This window comes from Monopterus albus, unplaced genomic scaffold, assembly GCF_001952655.1.
Source record: "Monopterus albus unplaced genomic scaffold, M_albus_1.0 scaffold23.1, whole genome shotgun sequence".
NCBI lineage: Eukaryota > Metazoa > Chordata > Actinopteri > Synbranchiformes > Synbranchidae > Monopterus > Monopterus albus.
In genome coordinates this window covers 1150388-1168778 of record NW_018127903.1, presented here as the reverse complement: position 1 = coordinate 1168778, position 18391 = coordinate 1150388, and the positions used below count along the sequence as shown (strand labels likewise).

General features: G+C 41.6%; 1 protein-coding gene across 1 annotated transcript in view; it reads right to left on the bottom strand.

Annotated features, from left to right (window-relative positions):
- kiaa0825 (KIAA0825 ortholog) overlaps positions 1-18391 on the bottom strand; it is a 43416-nt gene that overhangs the window by 5367 nt on the left and 19658 nt on the right. Inside the window, exons 7-16 of the mRNA XM_020594595.1 lie at positions 15636-15803; positions 14181-14266; positions 13779-14024; positions 13609-13659; positions 9217-9494; positions 7593-7743; positions 5489-5679; positions 4435-4641; positions 3995-4114; positions 2190-2329 (exon numbers count right to left, since the gene is read on the bottom strand). Of these exons, the coding sequence (XP_020450251.1) occupies positions 2190-2329; positions 3995-4114; positions 4435-4641; positions 5489-5679; positions 7593-7743; positions 9217-9494; positions 13609-13659; positions 13779-14024; positions 14181-14266; positions 15636-15803 (1638 nt within the window). The remainder of the gene's footprint in view (positions 1-2189; positions 2330-3994; positions 4115-4434; positions 4642-5488; positions 5680-7592; positions 7744-9216; positions 9495-13608; positions 13660-13778; positions 14025-14180; positions 14267-15635; positions 15804-18391) is intronic.

Below are 18391 nucleotides of genomic sequence, written 5' to 3'. Positions count from 1 at the left end.
CCTATGAATCATCATCTTGATTTCTTTGCACAAAAACACATTGGAAAATGTCAAGGCTGCCCAACCTGACATATGTTAACAGAAAGGCTGAACAAAAGGAATTGTGGAATAGAAGGAGAAGAAAAAGCCACATCTGTGTTAGGTGGAGGGAAAAAAACAGACCAGGGGGGGAAAAAACTGAAAAAGAAACAGATTTCAAAGCCCTTGGCTGTGGGATCCACAGCACATGGAGACAGGAAGTGAAAAGGAAGAGGTTTTGACAGGGTGTCCTTGTGGGGGTTGCTGTCTGAGCACAGGGCTGAGGATGGAGGTATGTGCGTGTGTAACCTATATGGATGTCTATATATGTGGTTTGTGTGTTAAAAGTTGTTTGTGTGTGTTACAGTTGACAGGGGTTGCTGAGGAAAGGCCCATTGCTCCAGAGGTGGCAGACATCCAGCGGTCTGTCAGTCTGCTGTGTGGGAGATGACAGCTATCTGAAAAGGAGAGTGTATTCAATGCAGCAGTCAGTGAGGGGGCGCTGTGGTGGAGGGCAGCATGATTTCCATCTGACTAATGTTAAAATATTTTAAAATGACAGGGCTAAATTAGCTGCTGCATAACAGGGCCAATAATCTCCGTCAGCTTAATAGCAGACAGGTGGGGTGCACTGCCACCACTGAAGGTCCAGATGAGAACTGATTTTTCATCTGTCTCCCTGTCAGTATCTCTTCCTCTTTACGTTCCTCACTCTCTCTTTTTCTTTAACTATCACACACTAAAATGTGGCCAGCCACCCTGGCCTACAATCAGTCAATTAGATGTCATTATGCAGGTTTCACCTGTATCTTGTTCTCTACCTTTATGGTAATTGGTCCATAAGGAGACAGTATTCTGGATATCTGGCTGCAACATTCGGAGGAGACAGTGGTGACTAACATTAATTTCCACTTGGGGTGCTGGAGAGCAGGGCAGGTTAACAAGGTGCCTTTTAATAATGATCCCATTATGGAGCGGCTGATGAGTTCAGAAAAAAACAGATGAAAGTGTGCTGGCACATCTCTGTGGAGTTTCCACTACTGCTGCAGCACACAATAATTTCAGTGTGTTTGTGTTTCTATGTCAGGTTTTCAGCTGCTTTTTCTATTTTTCCTCACCATCTTTCCCTTCCTCTCTCTCAAAGATTATCCAGCCTTGATACACAGCCAATACATACACCTGTTTATCTTCCGGAAAACCAGTCAACCAGTCACAAGAGTCCTCTCTGCAAACCCCTGTAATTGGAAGCAGCCACATTGATGATAATAAAAAGGCCGTGTGTGCGTGTACGTGTATGTGTGCATGTGTTTGTGTTCAAAAGAAGTACTGTAGTGTACGTTCGTTAGGGTGAGTTTCACAAAAGCAAAAACTGTTACTGTAAATGTGGGGGAGGAGTTATCCCTCTGCAAAGAAATCCATTTACATATCATCAAACCACCAAGACGTTCGAGGATATACATGTATGGGGAAGTGTAGGTGTTCAGTCAAGCTGCTCTTTCTGTCTGTCTGTCTGCTTCCTGGTTAATTAGCCAGTCACCATGATAACACGCGAGACTCAGCGCTTCCAGTGTTTGATTTACGGCAGCGTGCGGGGAGAAGCATTGCAGGGCCTCTGAGACAGACTTTGACCGAGCAAAAGAATGAGACAGTGAGAGTGGTTATTAATGAGGTCGCTATAATGTGAATTAATGTGCGAGTGCACAACAGTCTTTAAAGGTTAGACTGTTGCAGTGCGGAGCAGAGAAGAAGGAAGGGAAAATCTTTAAAGGTCAGCCTGTGTGCTCCGCCTGGGCCTGTTGAGTGTTTATTACTACGCTCTATTGATTTAGCGATGATGATTACCAAGGTGAAAATGATGATGACGGCAAAGATGCTGATGATAACTTCATAAAATGGACAGAGCTCATCTAAGGTCTGAATAACTCGCTTAGGATCTTAGAGCATCATAATTAAGACAGTGGTAAACACCTTCCTACGCATGGCCCCTGTAGGGTTGGCTCTGTGGGTCCACTAATATAAAAAGGGAAATATTAAAGAAGTAAAGCAAGTGGCTTCAATTTTCTCTTAAAAGATAGATGGCTAGACATGTACACAGCTCTCATACACACACATTTGTCTTTTTCCATCAGCATGCTGTATATCAATCTACATACACTAAAAAACAGACTTACAAGAGTTTTGCAGGAGTACTCTGGGCAGGTGACAATCTCTGTACAGCAGCATCCGCAGCAGCAACCTGAGATTGCTTCCTGGGTCAGAGGTCAGCAGCCTTAGCTGACATGCAAGGGCTGCTTGACTCTTAGGGCCATCTCTGAGAGCAGAAAGAAGCAAAACAAAGTTGACAGTTCTGCAGTGTCAGGTGAGAGTACAGACAGTAGTCTGTTTAGCAAGACAATAAAGGAGGGAAAAAAGCTTCACAAATGAAACACAAAGACAGATGTCACAGTTGTCCTTGATGCCAATCCAGGAGGAAATAGTTCTTACGCCACAATGGTAATTTCCTTCAATGTCATTCACTTCTGATATGAACTTATTCTGAAAATGCCTTCACTCTCACTTACTTATAGAGTGCATCAGGAAGGAATTAGCTCTAATCTTGGCTAGCTAAAAGCAAATTAACATTTGGGAGACAGCCAAATACATGAATATACAGCAGAACCCCCCTCCTACATCTTTTGTATAACCAAGAGGCTGCAGCCAGCTGTGGGTAATGAGCCGTATCCTTGGTGTGTGTGTGTGTGTGTGTGTGTGTGTGTGTGTGTGTGTGTGTGTGTGCACCCTTCAGTGCTTATGCTTGTGGTTATGTATGTGTGCAAGTATGAGAGCATGCTGACTGCATGTTACTTTATACATCTCAATAAAATCTGTTGGAAGGAGTTGACAGAGTTAGAATCGAAAGAGAGAGGAAGTGGGAGGCTGTATAGGGGTGTGTGCCCAGAAATTAACCATTCTATTTGAGCCAAAAAGCTAGAACACGGTGCACCCTGCCGCTTGACTGAGGAAAACTGTGCCTCAACCTGACACTGCAATTTATGATGTCACTGGGACTGCAAATTCACAAGAAACTCTCTTTTAACTGCTCTGATAAATCTACCTGGCCGCAGGGTCAAATTACATAACCAAGACACACATATATACAAAGGCAGGAGGAATACAGAAATACACATCAGGCCAGAAAACATAACTTCAGACAATTTCTTTATAACCTGTGCTTTGTGATTTTATTATTGTTTTATTTAATACCCAGAATAGTTAGTTTATTTTAATGGGCTGCTTTGGCCACAGAGGCTGGGTCCTGCATAAGGATCTGTGATATGGCCCCGGGCCACTGGCAGCCCCCTCTGGCCTCCTTGCAAGCAGGCAGGAGGTGGGAGCAGAAAAATAAAGAGGTCATAAAAACAAACTAATTTCACCTCCCCAATACTTAGAAGCAGGAGAGCAGTGCTTAGTTTGATTTGTGCTCCCCCAGCACTCAGTGACATCACCTCTGGCTGTGAGGGAGATGAGGGGTGGAGGGTGGAGTCAAGGGTGAAGAAAGAGAGTGATTGACTGCATCGTCAAGGTCACAACAATAACTGGACACACATGTGCATACATGTAAGCAGACACATGCATACAACTGCATACACTAGCACATACACTAGTACGCCCTCAGCAACCATCAACATAAAAAAAATCTACAGTAACAGCAGTTTGTTATTTCTTCTTTTTTGTCTTGCATCTGTGTTGTATTACCACAAAAACTCTAATTTTAAGACCCAAGCAATGGGTAAGTCCGGATATATAGTGTATCTGAACATATAATACTGGTATGCGGCTGCAGCTCTGCACATGCATATGGTTCTCTATCCAGTTAGTGGAGCTGCATATAATGGCTTAGCATACTGGAGTGTTTGTGTGTGAACATGCATAATGTAACATATCCACTACATGTGATATATAGTGATATATGGTGCAGTGGGTGTATTTTACATACTGTATGGCCTGCTCTGTGAAGAGGTCAGGGTTGATTGCATTTAGCCAGTGTACAACAGGGCTGTTGGGCTGGTGTGGCACAGACTCCTTCACAGGATTAATCATGAATGTCCTGGAGAAACTGAGACAGCAAATGACAGTTTTAAAACAGAAAATATCTACACATGCCTTTATATTGAAATGCTGCTACTCCATGTAGTAATTTTATGGAACCAAAATCATCTTCCTGTATCTTCCCATTTTATTTTATTTATTTTTACCATTAGCAGTCCACTTTTGTCTTTATAAAATCTAGTGTGGGGTTAAAGCTATTGTCATTTAAGACACACTCAGCAGCTACACTCATATGATCATAAGGAAATTACAAATCATTTTGGTATACATAGGTCATATTTTCTGGAATGTAAATTTAAATAACAAAAACAGAATGTGCATACAAACCTGTACAGCAAAGGCAGGGGTGCTGTGACAATGACAAGGACTGTCAGGAGTTGTTCACATAGGCTGTGGATTTGATATGGCCAGTCTGATCCACCCGCTATTATGACACATGTTGAAGAAGATTTGGGATGCACTAAGTCCTCCGGGCTTTCACACAAACTCCACATAAGCTGCTCCACATACATCAACACTGCTGTAATGTCACATCTTGGACACAGTAAGCAGAAAAGGTGAATTGATAGATGAGAATAGAAATGATGAGATGAGAGAGAAAAAATGTGAGAACATAAGCGAGAGAGGGAAAAATGCACTATTATGTTAAGGCACTGAAAGTGAATATGTCTGTCTTCAAAGGTTGGCATCTGCAAGCCTCATTGCATAGCCAGTCAGATTACAGAACCACTTGGTGATTTTATTGCTGGGAAGTTAAGTGTACTGCTAGCTTTGGATTTCACTGTAGAAGTCAATGGTTTTATACTTTTTAACACCCATAAATCTGTTTCCTCAATTTGTTGGGGAGAGCTCCATATCGTGTCCTCATCCTTGCCTCCCTGTGGTCTACTGTACATTGTTATTAGACACACACAGAGTTGGACTCATACAGGAGAGGTGAGGTAGTGTAACAATACCCATGTGAGTGCTAAACAGAAGAACTTGGAGAAGGTTTGAAAAGCCATCTGTTTAACCTAGCCTCACACTTTAAAATTGTCCCTTCAGAACTACATGCATATCCAAGGAACATAAACCAGGTTTAGTGCTGACATCATGCTGTGCTAAACAGGTACACTGCTCTTTATCTTTCGTCCTCTTACTGTATGTCATTGTCATCATTCGGCTGAATGAGGAAAAGACCAAAAAGAGGATGTAGAGGAGGACCCACTGAGCCTGTACAGATAGTGTAGTGTGCCAGTGATATACTAACAGACCTCAACCATCAGACCAATAGAAATTGAGTAAAACTAGCTAGAAGGTATTATTGTAGTAGTCTACTTTGTAAAAGAAAGTTAATCTCAAGTGAAGATCACTGAGGTCAGAATGGTACATATTCAACTACCTGATCTGCAGGTGTCTCTTGTATGAAGGATGGGCCCTGGCATATCTTTGCACCAGCCACTGTAAAGTCTCTGCCACCACCTGGCCAAGCACCTCCTTGGCCAGCTGTGCTGGAAGGACTGCCCACAGGTCACTACGGAGCCCACACAGGAAGTAAAACCACATCTGCACTGAGAAGGAAAAGCGCTCTCCCTGTGAAAGAAAGTGGTAGAATGGAAGGAGTGCGTAACAGATGAAGATATATTGTGATATGGACATTGACAGTGAAGAAAAAACACAGAAGAGAAAAACATGAAGGAGAAGAAAGACAGAGACAGAGGAAGGTCTGTCAACGCCAGAATGTCTCAGTGGTCACGCCACTTGCATTCTGCACCTGGGCTTCATCCCCCAGTGGGATTTTAGACTGCTTTAAAATCCTAAGCTGCTGAACACATCACAACAGCACGCACATACATGCTCACACATACAGAGAGACAGAAAGAGAGTAGAGGGGAAAGTTTTCTGAAAAAAGAAGGCATGTACAAGTGACAATGAGAAGTCAGAAGGGAGAGGGGACATTATTATCCTGGCATCCAGCAGCTTTGTTGAAAAATACCATATATATAGAAGGGTTCATTCATAACCTCCCTGATCTACCTCAGCTCATCCAAACTTCTCTGCTCCAGCGGATGGTGTGTGTAGAAAAGATACTGACATGTCCAAAACTCTACTTTCCTCCCATCTTCAACACATCACACTCCTCCGTCCCATTTCATTTTTTTCCTCTTCACCTCATCTATCTCACATTGTAGTTGTCTCATTTCCCTCCCTGGAGCTACTCATTTAGGGATCGCCAGGTGATGGGGAGCGTGACCACGCTCTATGTGGCTAACTATGAGATTAGTTAGCTATCCTCCGCCTGTGGACTTTGCAAACACAGACGCAGACGTTGGATCAAAACCAAGAGCAGCCACAACTACTTGTGTGGTTGAGAAGTTTTACCATTCATTCAAGTCAAACTTTATTTAACCAGTCAGGTCAACAGTGAATAAATTCCTATTAGGGAATATGGCCTGGCTGGAGTCAAGACTAAGTCTTACATAAAATTCACAGCATTTTTTTCCAGGTGAAATTTTGCATTTGGGTCTTAATGCTTAAAAATCTTAACAAGGAAGATTATGCCATGTTCTGAACTTCTTTTGACCTCAACTGGCCTCATATAATAAATGTTTCATGTGTCACCATCAATGTACTATAAATAAAAAAACAAAAAACTGAATAATACAAATTGGAACTGCATTAAGCCATGAAAGAATCAAGAGATCAAGGAGATGAAAACCTGATGCATCCAACTACACATACACATCAAAACTATGGATGCATAGTGTACATATACGTATATCCAACTAATTGAATGCATATGCTGAGATGCTGCTGCACACTCAGACATGTATTCATCTGTGCAGATGTACACAGGCATGCTTTAACAAAAGCACACACCTGCACACAGCAGGTCTGTCTGACACCAGTGACCCAGGGAAGGAGGGAGGAACAAAGGGGGGAAAGGCAAAAGCGGGGTGAAGTAAGAAAGAGTGGGAAGGTTTAGATTGGTTTAAGGGCATAAAGGTAGGGGAGTTCCAGGGGCCCTATTCTGTTTCCAGACAGTCCCAGAGTAGACTACAGACTTCAACGGCTGAATCCCAGGAGCCCCCGAGGCAGCAAGGAAGCCACAGATGTTCTCAGGTAGAAGGCTCAGTTAGAAGAGGGAGAGTAGGAGGCAAAGGTGTTTTGTGGGAATGAAAAGAAAAAGTGAGAAAGCTCTAGAGTATAATTCCTAGAGTTCCTCAAAATCTACAGAACAAGCCTTCTAAGACATGCAGCATTAGAATGTTCACTTTTTATAATGATAGGAATAAAAAAAATACTGAGGTTCTTATATGTGTCACTGACATTTCATTTTTGGGGGTAAATAAGTAATACTTCAATAGACTCCACTGATATATCTTAAATGCCAGAAACTTACATTTATTTCACCATTTAATAGTTTAGCATGGCAAGACTAATTATATGTTTCAAGGGTTAAAGAAAGGCAACAAAATATATTACAGGCAATAAGAGCATTTTACCTCATAGAAGGGTTTGGAGTCAGCCCAGTTGTGACTCTCTGCATCCTGAAGAATGCACATAAAACAAACCTGGATACAGTAGTGGGACAGCTGCTCTTTCAAGGCATTCACTGTTTCTTGGTACTTCTGAATCGGGAGTAGAGTCAGGGATCTAGACACACAGAAAGGAAACAAACATTTAAAGGTAATGACAGAAAACATAGTACATAAACTATCATACAGTATGTATGGTACATTAGGGGAACAAAGGGACCACTGGGGTCAACAGTCCAGTTGGGCGCAATCATATAATTCCTGCATAACTGACTACTGTATATTCAGGGAGCTATCAAACAAACATGAGGTGAAATGATCAGACAAAAGAACAGATGATTTATCCTTAAGGTTCACTGCGACATTTCATATCCTTTAAATCTGCCTGCCTTGATACTTTCCAGAGAGAGGTGTTAACAGAGGTGCATGAGGCTTAAAACCAGAATGTGTAAAGAGAGGAAAGTGCTTTTTGACTGGAGGGGGCACAGTGCAAGTGCAGGTGGAGGGACACACAGGGCCAGAGGTGGGACAACTGGAGCACCGAGGGCACCAGGGATGACTTTAGAGGGGATCTGTGGAGAACAGAGGTTAAGAGGGTATTATGGGGCATAAAACCTCACCAGATGTAGAAACAATATGGATGTCATTATCACCTGTCAATCATTTCCACTCTTTTTTAACTATCTGGACCCCCTCCTCTTAATCTCAAATCTACAATTTCCTTGAATTTTTAAATATTCTAGAATTTTTAATATCTAACCTTATAGTTGGGACAGGAGTAAGAAATCACATGACAATACACAGAACGTAGCCGGGATGAGCTGTGATATATTCATTTGCTCTGTGATTCAGTTGTTTGTTATGCAATTGAGTTTATTATCAGTTGAGCAGACAGTTAACTATCTGATGAGTCTAGTGATGGTATATTAAGAGGTGTTTTGAAATTATGGACTAATGTTAAAGAAAAGGAATGGTGAGTGGTCTTAAACAAGAATACACATGGGTGCGGAGTACAAGATCACTGTAACAGCACTACCTACTGCCGCCTACAGTCACCATCTGCTGGTTCATACGGTACATCAGTGAATCTGTCACTGTGATTATAGTGCATAGGAACAAATACTGTACAATTCTCATCCGTAAATGCAACATTTGGTTTTATCAGAAAGAAAATGGCAAACATGAGATTTCAACAAACCCATCTCCATGTTTCTGTTGATTAGCGAAACCACTCGGCTCACACAGTTGCTCGGTTATGATATGGTTGCTTCTCTGGCAAGGCAGCCAGCAGAACTGTATAGCAAAGGTCTGGCACTTCTAAAGTGATTTTTAAGTTATCCATTGAGATCACAATATTCAGACAGTTACCACTAACCATTTCTGTCTTTCATCCAGTTTAGGCTGGAATTGGTCATAGGTGGGTGGATCGAGAGACAGATAGATAGATACTGTCGATATACAGATTAATAGTAGAACAAACATAAACATAACTTACTTCAGCCAATATACCACACTTCCCCCAACCCCATAATGACCACAAACACAGGTAATCCCACCCACATTCACAAACATGCACACATCCTCTCCTTACACTTTAGCTGCAGCAGTATTTAAATCTTTCAGCCTGGCATGGTAGTGCTCCAGTCGTTGGTGCACATAAATGCAAGTGGCCAGCAGTGCAGGCAGGTTCTTCAGGGGTGCAGAGGATGGTACCTCCAGGGCCCTCTCCTGCAAACGACCCAACATGGCAAAAGCTGCCCTCCCACACGCCTCCACAAAGCTTGATCGCACCTCCAGGAGAGAGCTGTCCCTGCAGGCTACCGCCAAGGGTAGTAAAGCATCCAACTCCGCCATGATTGCTCCACAGAACTGGGACAGAGAAAAGATAAGATGATCTCAATAACAGAGAGAAAAATCTGTCAGTGAGAGGGAAAACAGAAGAAAACATCAGAAAGAAATCTCAATAGATGTAAATTATGGAACATTTACAAGGAGTCATCAGAATGACAAGCACTTGAGATTGAGCTGAGTTTTTTGTGCAAGCCATTGCACCTGAAAAGCAAACATTAGCGCAAATGTAGAATACAGATGTCCAAAGACATGCCTTCCACATAAAATCTGCTTCTGAACATGCATGATTGGTATCAGGTGAAACAGAACCTTTACTTCTGAGCATACATCAACATACGTGTAATTTTATAACACCATGCATCATGTTAGCCACATTCAAACTGAAATGTTACAGTACATAGGAAGAGGTGCGGTGTCAGACATGCTGAGAGGTAAGAAAAAGAAAAGGTTAGGCAAAGGTGAGCAAGAGAGGGAGGGAGGGAGAGCTGCTTCAGCAATGTAAAAGACCTGCAGCTTATTCTGTAAACTGCCAGAGCTACAAGCAAGACTTATCTCATTTATCCACATTTGTCCTAGAGAAAGGCCTATAGGGAAAGGGCTGCCTACACCTTTCCCTCTCCAAGGGCTGGGAGACTGGCTGATCAAGGCATTTAAAATAGTTGAGTGTATGTGCTTGCTGAGACTCTGGCAACAGTATGGGTATTTGCTGGTATTTACTTAAAGCTGAAATCTTTAATGTTCTAATTAATAGAATGATAACACTGTGTCAATCAGCATGGTTGACACAGTGTTATTACTGATACTTCATTCCTATGCTAGTGAAAATATTTCACAAACATGCCAAGATTAGCTCCTATTTGAACTTACTGTTAACAGGAAATGCCTATTGGTTTGGCTGGCATCACCCTAACAGCATGATGCTGGTTGCCAACTCATTCACAAAACAATTATATAATATGCATATACTCTTGTGTAATGTATTCTGCAGACATTGTAAAAAGCACTACACCTTGTACCTATCACTGCAGAGAACAAGCTGCACAGCAAGATACATGCATACACACACACTTGCTCACTGCTGCTTCTACTACCTCATGTGCTACCTATTGACATCACATTGAGAACACTGAAAGATGATCAGGCAAGTGCCAAGGAGTGATACATGTATGTGAGTTCAAAGCTAAATTTATACAGCTATATATGTGAGTTATGAGTCAGACAGATTCTTAAAAAAGCCTTAAACTACTGCATGTTTCTCATGTTCCTTGGAACTATCAAACCAAGTCGCACAAATTGCCATAATTCAGAAAAACCTATGCCAGTTTAATCAATCAATCAATCACAGCATCTGTTACTTGATTCTAGGGTCACACACTCTATTACATGACTTACTGTACGGGCTGACTGGGAAGTTCGATATTCTGTCAGATCAGGGCTCCAGCACGTGTACACAACTGACAATCTCACAATCTCTTTACACAGTTTTCTCCATAAAAGCATCCAGTGGGGTTAAAAGGCCTGCGAACAATGGCCGTTTGGACAATTAAGTCAATAATCTGAGTGCATGTAGTAATTAGGAGCTTACCTTTGAGAGAAAAAGCAAAGGCAGGCACAACGCTCAGCATTACCGGGGTGATGGAGAGACCCTTGGGAAGCATATTACACACATACAGTGTTGACGCACACACAGATACACAAACACGCAGCCACCCTCACACAATAACAACCACGTGTATATATCCGTGTTGAAGTCAGAGTGAAACCTTAACTAGCTAAGATCAAATCCCACCAGGAGTACTGCAGCAAGGTGAAAGAGGTGGTGGAAAGTGTTTAAGTGTTATGGAGGCCTATTTGTGTGTGTAGAATTTGGAGTAGACACACAAGTGGAAAACTGAAAATGAAGGCGAGGAATTCAGTGAAGTCTGAATACAGAAAAGGCACTTCCGTTATTATCATGGGAAAGTTAGTATCAAGGTTAGAAGCGTCCACCCAAACAAGCAGAGTCTCGGGTTCTGATGGGAAGGGAAAGTTCCAGATGTTTAACCAAGAGCAATTGGCATTCAGCACACATCTGACTGCCAGTGAAAAAAGTACTCTGATAGATGGCCAGTATCATGACAGCACATGTATGGTAATACAGACTTTGAGGTGGATTCACATGAAGAAAGCAAGGATTTAGATTGGAACATGAGTATAAATGTATGAACTATTGATACATCATAATCTGTTTTAACTGGTCATATTTTATGATTAGGTAATTTTCTCTCTGCTCAAACACTAGGGCATATGCCAAAAAAGGACGGTGGAAAAATATATATATAATATCTTATGATCTTGTCTTGAATGTCTGTCTGGCTCGGTGTTATTGAATGCAAATGCATTCATGTATAACCTTTGGGCTGAAAGGCTCTCATCTTTGAAGCACTGACCTACACATAAATATGTTGTACAGGTCCTGAGCACAGACAAATTCTGACACTCGTTAGCAATAACAGCCACAAATACTGTCAGTGTAAAAGGGCTGGAGGAGAGTGGAAGGAGGAGGGGAAGAAGAGTACAGAGGTGAGGCAGTAATGAGAGTCTGTACAATCAGTGTGCAGGGAAAGGTAGAACAATGGATAGCAGAAAGGGTTGGTAGGAAGATGGAGGAATGTGAGCTGGAGAACATTTCAGGATAAAAAGTTGTTCAATGCTAGTAAAGTAGTAAATAAAATGAAGAAAAGTGCAAGAAAAAAACAGCATGGTGTCACTTTAAATAGATGTAAGTATATGGCAATCCAGCCCCAAATATCTGGGGCGAGATACTAAGCCTGGTTTCACATAAGACACTGGTCTTGCTCCTGAGAAAAGTCTGTCTGTTGCCTCCCTGACATTTCCCAGGACCTCTCCTCTCATCTCTACACTATCACTTCTTTATCCGGCTCACTACCCTCAGCCTCTTTGCCTCTGTGATACATCCCTCTATCATCTGTATAACCCATACTATCCTCGGAGTTGTCATAATTTATATTGATTTTATTGTAGAGCCTAAATAATGACAACCCAGAGCTGAGACCAGGCCGAAGAGTTGCAGTCTTACCCACCCAAAACTCCCAGTGCTCCATAGAGATGGTATGTGATCACCTAAATTATATAAATCGAAAATGAACTCGAGGCGTTATTCATAATTAAAATTAGTCAGTTCTAAATAAGAAGTTCTAGACCTTACTTTGTAAATGTCCTGAGATGACTTTTGTTGTGATTTGGCGCTACACAAATACAACTGAATTGAATTGAATTGAATTATACATTCACCTAACAAAACTCTTTCTCTACACAACATGTAGTCGTCATGAGATTACAAAGATCCCTTTCTATCTGCACCATTCCATACCACTAAGAATATGAATAGGACAGTCCTATAATTAACACTTTTAAACAGGTTAATCAAAGTAACATCTAACTCTAATCACTGACCAAAAATTGACTTCTAAAATTGACAAAGCTTCAATGTGACAGTTTATCAGCAACTAGCTGACACTGCTAACTTCATGGAAATGCCCCATTAAAACATTACTGCAAAATCCTGTGATCCAGTTATCCACGTGGACCTTTGACGTTCCAACTGGCATTGTTGCTGAGCTGTAGTTAAATAAGCATGCTAATTCTAGCTTACTTTTTAGGGAACACCTTTTAAACTATTACAAAACTACATAGCCTAATCACAATTTCCAAGCTATAAATTATAGGCATATTACATTCAAGAGTTTAATTTTAAATCTGAATTTTCATTATTTATTTACTGATGGTTTATTGAGCTTTTGTCTCATTTTGTCAGTGTTCTTGAAAATGGTCTAGAAACAATAGCATGTTCCAATACTGTGCTATTTTGGTAGTGAACTTAACACTACTTAACACTGTGTTTATATTAAGATTACACATTGTGCCTTTGAGGGGACAACTAAAAGGAGATGCCAGATATATCTTTCCTCTTTTGTGTTTCTGAACTAGTTGCATGTTACAAAATGATCTAGTTTGTAGGATTCTCGCTGTAAAGCCGTCAGAAAGACGTGGTGGATGTCAACTGTTGTGTGAATAATTTAACTCCTGTATTGCTCCTCGTCTAGAATGCATTTGTCTGTTTGTAACTTACCATAAAGACATTCTGGCTCATTTCACTGTCATTAACAGAGCTATAGTATACCTGAGTAAGAAAGAAAGAATCACTACACTCTAAATAACTCAAAGTGCTTAATCAATCAATCAGTCAGTCAAGTGTGTTCAATATCCAAAACAAAAGAAAAATCTTATGTACAAAATTACCTTGGCTATCATTTTAGGAGTCTCTCTCTTTGACCGGGTGTAAAAAGAGTCTTCTTTGACATGTGTGATGGATGTATGTTCAGTTGTGCGACTCAGGGTGACTGAGGTGTGTCCTGGAGAATGTAAGACCTCTTCCTGCTGTAGACTTTTGGCACAAACATCATCCACCGCCACTTTAACACAGCGCTCCATGTGAGGGACCAGCACCCTAAATGCTGACATCCAGTTAAACTCCAGAACATGTCCCTGAAAAACAGAACAAGCGTCAACACCCAATTAATGTCTTTGAATATTTCACGTATTCTACTTCACTCCTACAAACATCTTGCCTCTCTGAATAGTTGTAATAGAAGAGAAATGTTCCCACAGGGTCGTACAAAGGAACACACGCAAAAGCCGTACCTCTGGTGTGTGAAGAAGTGGTTCTGCTGAGGATATCTTGCCATCTGATGCCATGTCCAAATTGTCCCCTCTCTTTTTCAAGATGCCTAAATGAGCAATACATTTTTTTAATGCACCCATCATGTCATACATCTGAAAAGATATTAATTAGTAACTATGCACGGTCAAGTGTTTAAATCATGCCAGTGAAATTTCACCAAACACCAATAGTGATATCTCAATTTGAAAATGAAGAACTATGTGCCATTTTTCAACTCTATACATTATTTAGCATGGCTATATCTATATCACTAATAATATACTGTATCATATTACTGTATGTGTTCAAAGCCTGACTGAATGCCAAGTGTGGCAACATAAAAGCAGCTGTAGATACTGTAACTCAGTGACAGATACGGGTCACATTACTCCATTCTTCCCCCACTACCCAAAATAAGACGCAGTGACCGGAGTATACATACCTTAGAGTGTGCAAAAACATGCAGCATATGTTAATGACGATGGCTTTACAAGTGTAAATTTGGGGCTTACATTTGAATCCGGATAGCATCAACTATATATGGAGTAATTCCATCAGGGAAGACTGTGTGGATAGGGAGGGGAGGGGGAGATGCAGGGGGGAGTGATGTGAAGACAAGCGTACAGGATGTTGAGTTGGGTTGCAATTATAAAGCGTGAACATCAAGGCCACAGACTCCTAATCAGAAGGCGAAGCCTGAGACCCCGGGCAAGGCAATTTAGCCAAACAAGACCACATGGAATGGAAGAAGGAGGAAGCAGCAAGCACATCACTTTTTGACCTTTAAGCCCATCTGATGAATTTCTGGTAATTAAGTCGTTTGATTGCCTGGAATTAATGATTTGGATAACTGCCCTTTAAAGGCTGTTTACTTCTCTGTAAATTGAGCTTTTCTGCAAGTCTTGTTTTTGTAAATGTAACCTTTATGGAAATTACTCCATGCACCAAAAGCTTTCATTTAACATCGCTGCAGCGGCAGTTCAAAGGGGAGAGAGGAAAAGGATACTAAAGACTTAAATAACACCCAAGATAATTCCCGAATAAAATAACTAATTTCTTCAGAACCAACTCAGATGTCCCAGTAGAACTAGTAACAATGTGTGTGTGTTTGTGAGGGTGTTTGCCTGAAGGAGTCGCGCACGTGCAGACTGTAGCCAGAGTTTTAGAAATTGTAAGGTCCCCCTGCTGTAACCCCAACACTCTCCCAAAAACAAACCCAAAAATCTGTATTATTCTGATTATTTACATTTTTTCACCTTTTAATTACAGTATTAATTTTCTGTTCTTCTGTGAAGTCTAACAACATCATCGTTTCAAAATCTGCCAGGCTTGCAGTTAAACACAAAATATATTTGAGATTTTTTTTTTGGCCAAAAAATTACACATCTAATATGCACAGTACGCACACGTGCATTTTGGGGGGAATGGTGTTGTACCTTTCACACAAGTATTGTCTCCTGTACAGTCAGTGAAGGTCATGTTAGTAACCAGTTTCTTCATCTTGCTCTCAAAACCCAGCAGGGTGCAGACCAGCTGGGTTAACGCCTTCAGTTGGTGGGAGGTCAAACTGAAGCTCCTGTTTTTCACAGGAGGCTCCATTGGTGCTGTGATAAAAAAAAAATGTAAAAGAGAAAAGTGATAAAATAAACACTTGCTTATGACTGACAGACACTACAGTGTCAGTAAAGGAATAAACAATTTCATGAAAATGGGTTTTCAACCCAGCCCTCCATCCTACATGCACTCATCAGAAAACACCTACCTTCCTGAAGTCTTGCCTCGCACAACACCTCTTATAAATATCGACCCATTCATGTTTTCCCAATACGCAGCATAAACAAAGAGAAAAAAATATGCAAAACTTTGCTCCCTGAGAAGTCACACATGCACATCCTTCTCTCTTGGCACAAAACTTTTCTCCCCCTAACCCGCCAATGACCCCCTCGGCAAATATGGATTTCCCATTTTGGAGGCTGCCAAAGCCATCACCCAGGGGATGTTCCGCATTAAGCTGGAGAATGGGCGGCTGGAAGATGCGTTGCCATACTCGCAGACACAAGCACAAATACTTTTGTGTGTCCGCTTAAATGAGCTCCTCCACTGCAAAGACATTTGGGAATGGATGAGCTCAGTATTAGCCTTAACTCTGAAAGAGAGGAGATGACTGAATGTTGAGAAGGGTAGAAAGAAGGTGGGGGGGCCCTTTTCCAATAATTGTAACATTATTGCCTCTAGATCCTAAAGTAATTTTGCCATATTGTTAAACAAAATCAGACAATATGACAACACATCATCCCCAAGGATGTGTGGTTTAATCATGCATGAGGCTTGACTTGTTTTGTGCGTATGTTGCCTTGAGTGTTTATGAGGGAGATTCAGTGAGTTTTTGTGTGTTTGTGTCTGTCGGGTGAGCACACACGTGTTTATGTGCATGTAATGCAGGTCATTATGAATAACTTGATTTGTGGAAGACACTTTCACACACATTTGCACATGTCAGTCTTACTGGATAATTGCCACACTGCAGCCAGACTCTGTGGTCACAGTGGAGTATATCCTGACCTCAAGTTTATTTGTGTTTGCAAGTCTAAGTGTATACATGTATTTATGTGCAAGTGTGTGCGCATGCATGTATGAAATCACTGGTGAATAGCTGTGTAATTAGTTGAAGTGTGTTAAAATCTGTGTGCATGCATTTGTGTGTAGGTGCACGCGTATGTAATTAAGCAGCATGGGTCTTCAGCTCGGCAGCTCCTCTGTAATAGGGTCCGGTGGGAGACTGTGCTAGAGAGACTACCTCATACTGCAAGTGTACATGTGTGACCTGGCTGACATCCACATGCCGCCATCATTCTCCAGCTTGCACGTTCACGTACAAACCACCCATCATGTCTATTTCTGAAGTCACCAGCCAACCAGCAGCTTTCTGTGTGCAATGCATGGGCAAACTAAAGTTGTCAACAACTCGGGAGTAAACAACCTAAACCCATCAAGACGGGGACACATTAGAGAGACATATGCTGGATTCTCTAAAAGCTTCAACTCTCTGCCCATCCCCCAGCCCCCAAATCCATCTTCTGTGGGGCATTCATCTTAGCTTGGCAACCATTAACCATCACTTCATCTGGAGCATCACCTATTCCAGAGAATCGTCTCTGTCACTCTCCTTTCTCACTATTTGTTCTATTAATTCTCTCAACTTGTGACCGTGTGACTGCTTGACTTGCTCACTATGTCACACTCTAAGTAGTCACACATGACCTTGATGTTTAGCAGCACTCTGCCTCAGCTTCTCATCAAGCTCTGCCACCTAGGCTGTATAGGTATTCATAGTCACCTCCCTAGCCAAATAGCCTTATAGCCATAGCAGTCTAGTACACAGCCATCTAAACCTCATTATACCTTTGTCATAACAGAGAGGCCAAATGGAAGCTCTCATAGCCAGTTGATGGAGAGGGTGTGCTTAAAAGCACCCAGGTGTGTCATATAGCGTAGTGCATAGCATGTCTCACAGAGCAGAAGAGGAAGGGCACTTGCAGGCAGAAGAGTTCAACCAAAGGTCAATATACTGAGAATCAATAAAGGAGTGCTGGTGCTGAAAGCAGGGGGCAAAAGGATATGTTTAGATAGGAGCTCCTCCAGATGACATTATAGTGTGAGGATGTTCTTATAAACAGAAAGAAAATCAATGGTTAATCATATTACTGTGAAAACAATAAGGCACTATGTATCTTATCATACGCCCTCAATGCAAACAAGCACTTGTCAAGCAGTATGTCATTCAGCATAATGTTTAAAGCAGAACACAGTGTGTGTGTGTGTGTGTGTGTGGTGCAGTAACATTGTAAAAATGTCTTAAAATAACAAACTCTGCAGGTCTACAGTGGCTAGTTTCAGTTTGTAGCTGTTAACAATGACAACAATGTAACAAAAGAAAAAACAAACAGAGCAGGTATTTTTGGCGAGCCATCAGTTTTCTCCTTGTCTGTGTGTTTCTCCTGTGGGTTCCACCATTAGCTCTATAGCAGTCCCCCTCTCTCTCTCTCTCTCTCTCACACACACACACACACACACAGGTCTTGACTGGCAGCGAACAGAGAGAGGGAAGAGAAGAGGAGATCAAGGGGAAGGAAAAGGGATGGTGGTTAGGGATGAAAACATGGGGAGGAGAGGGAGGGGAAGAGAGGGAGAG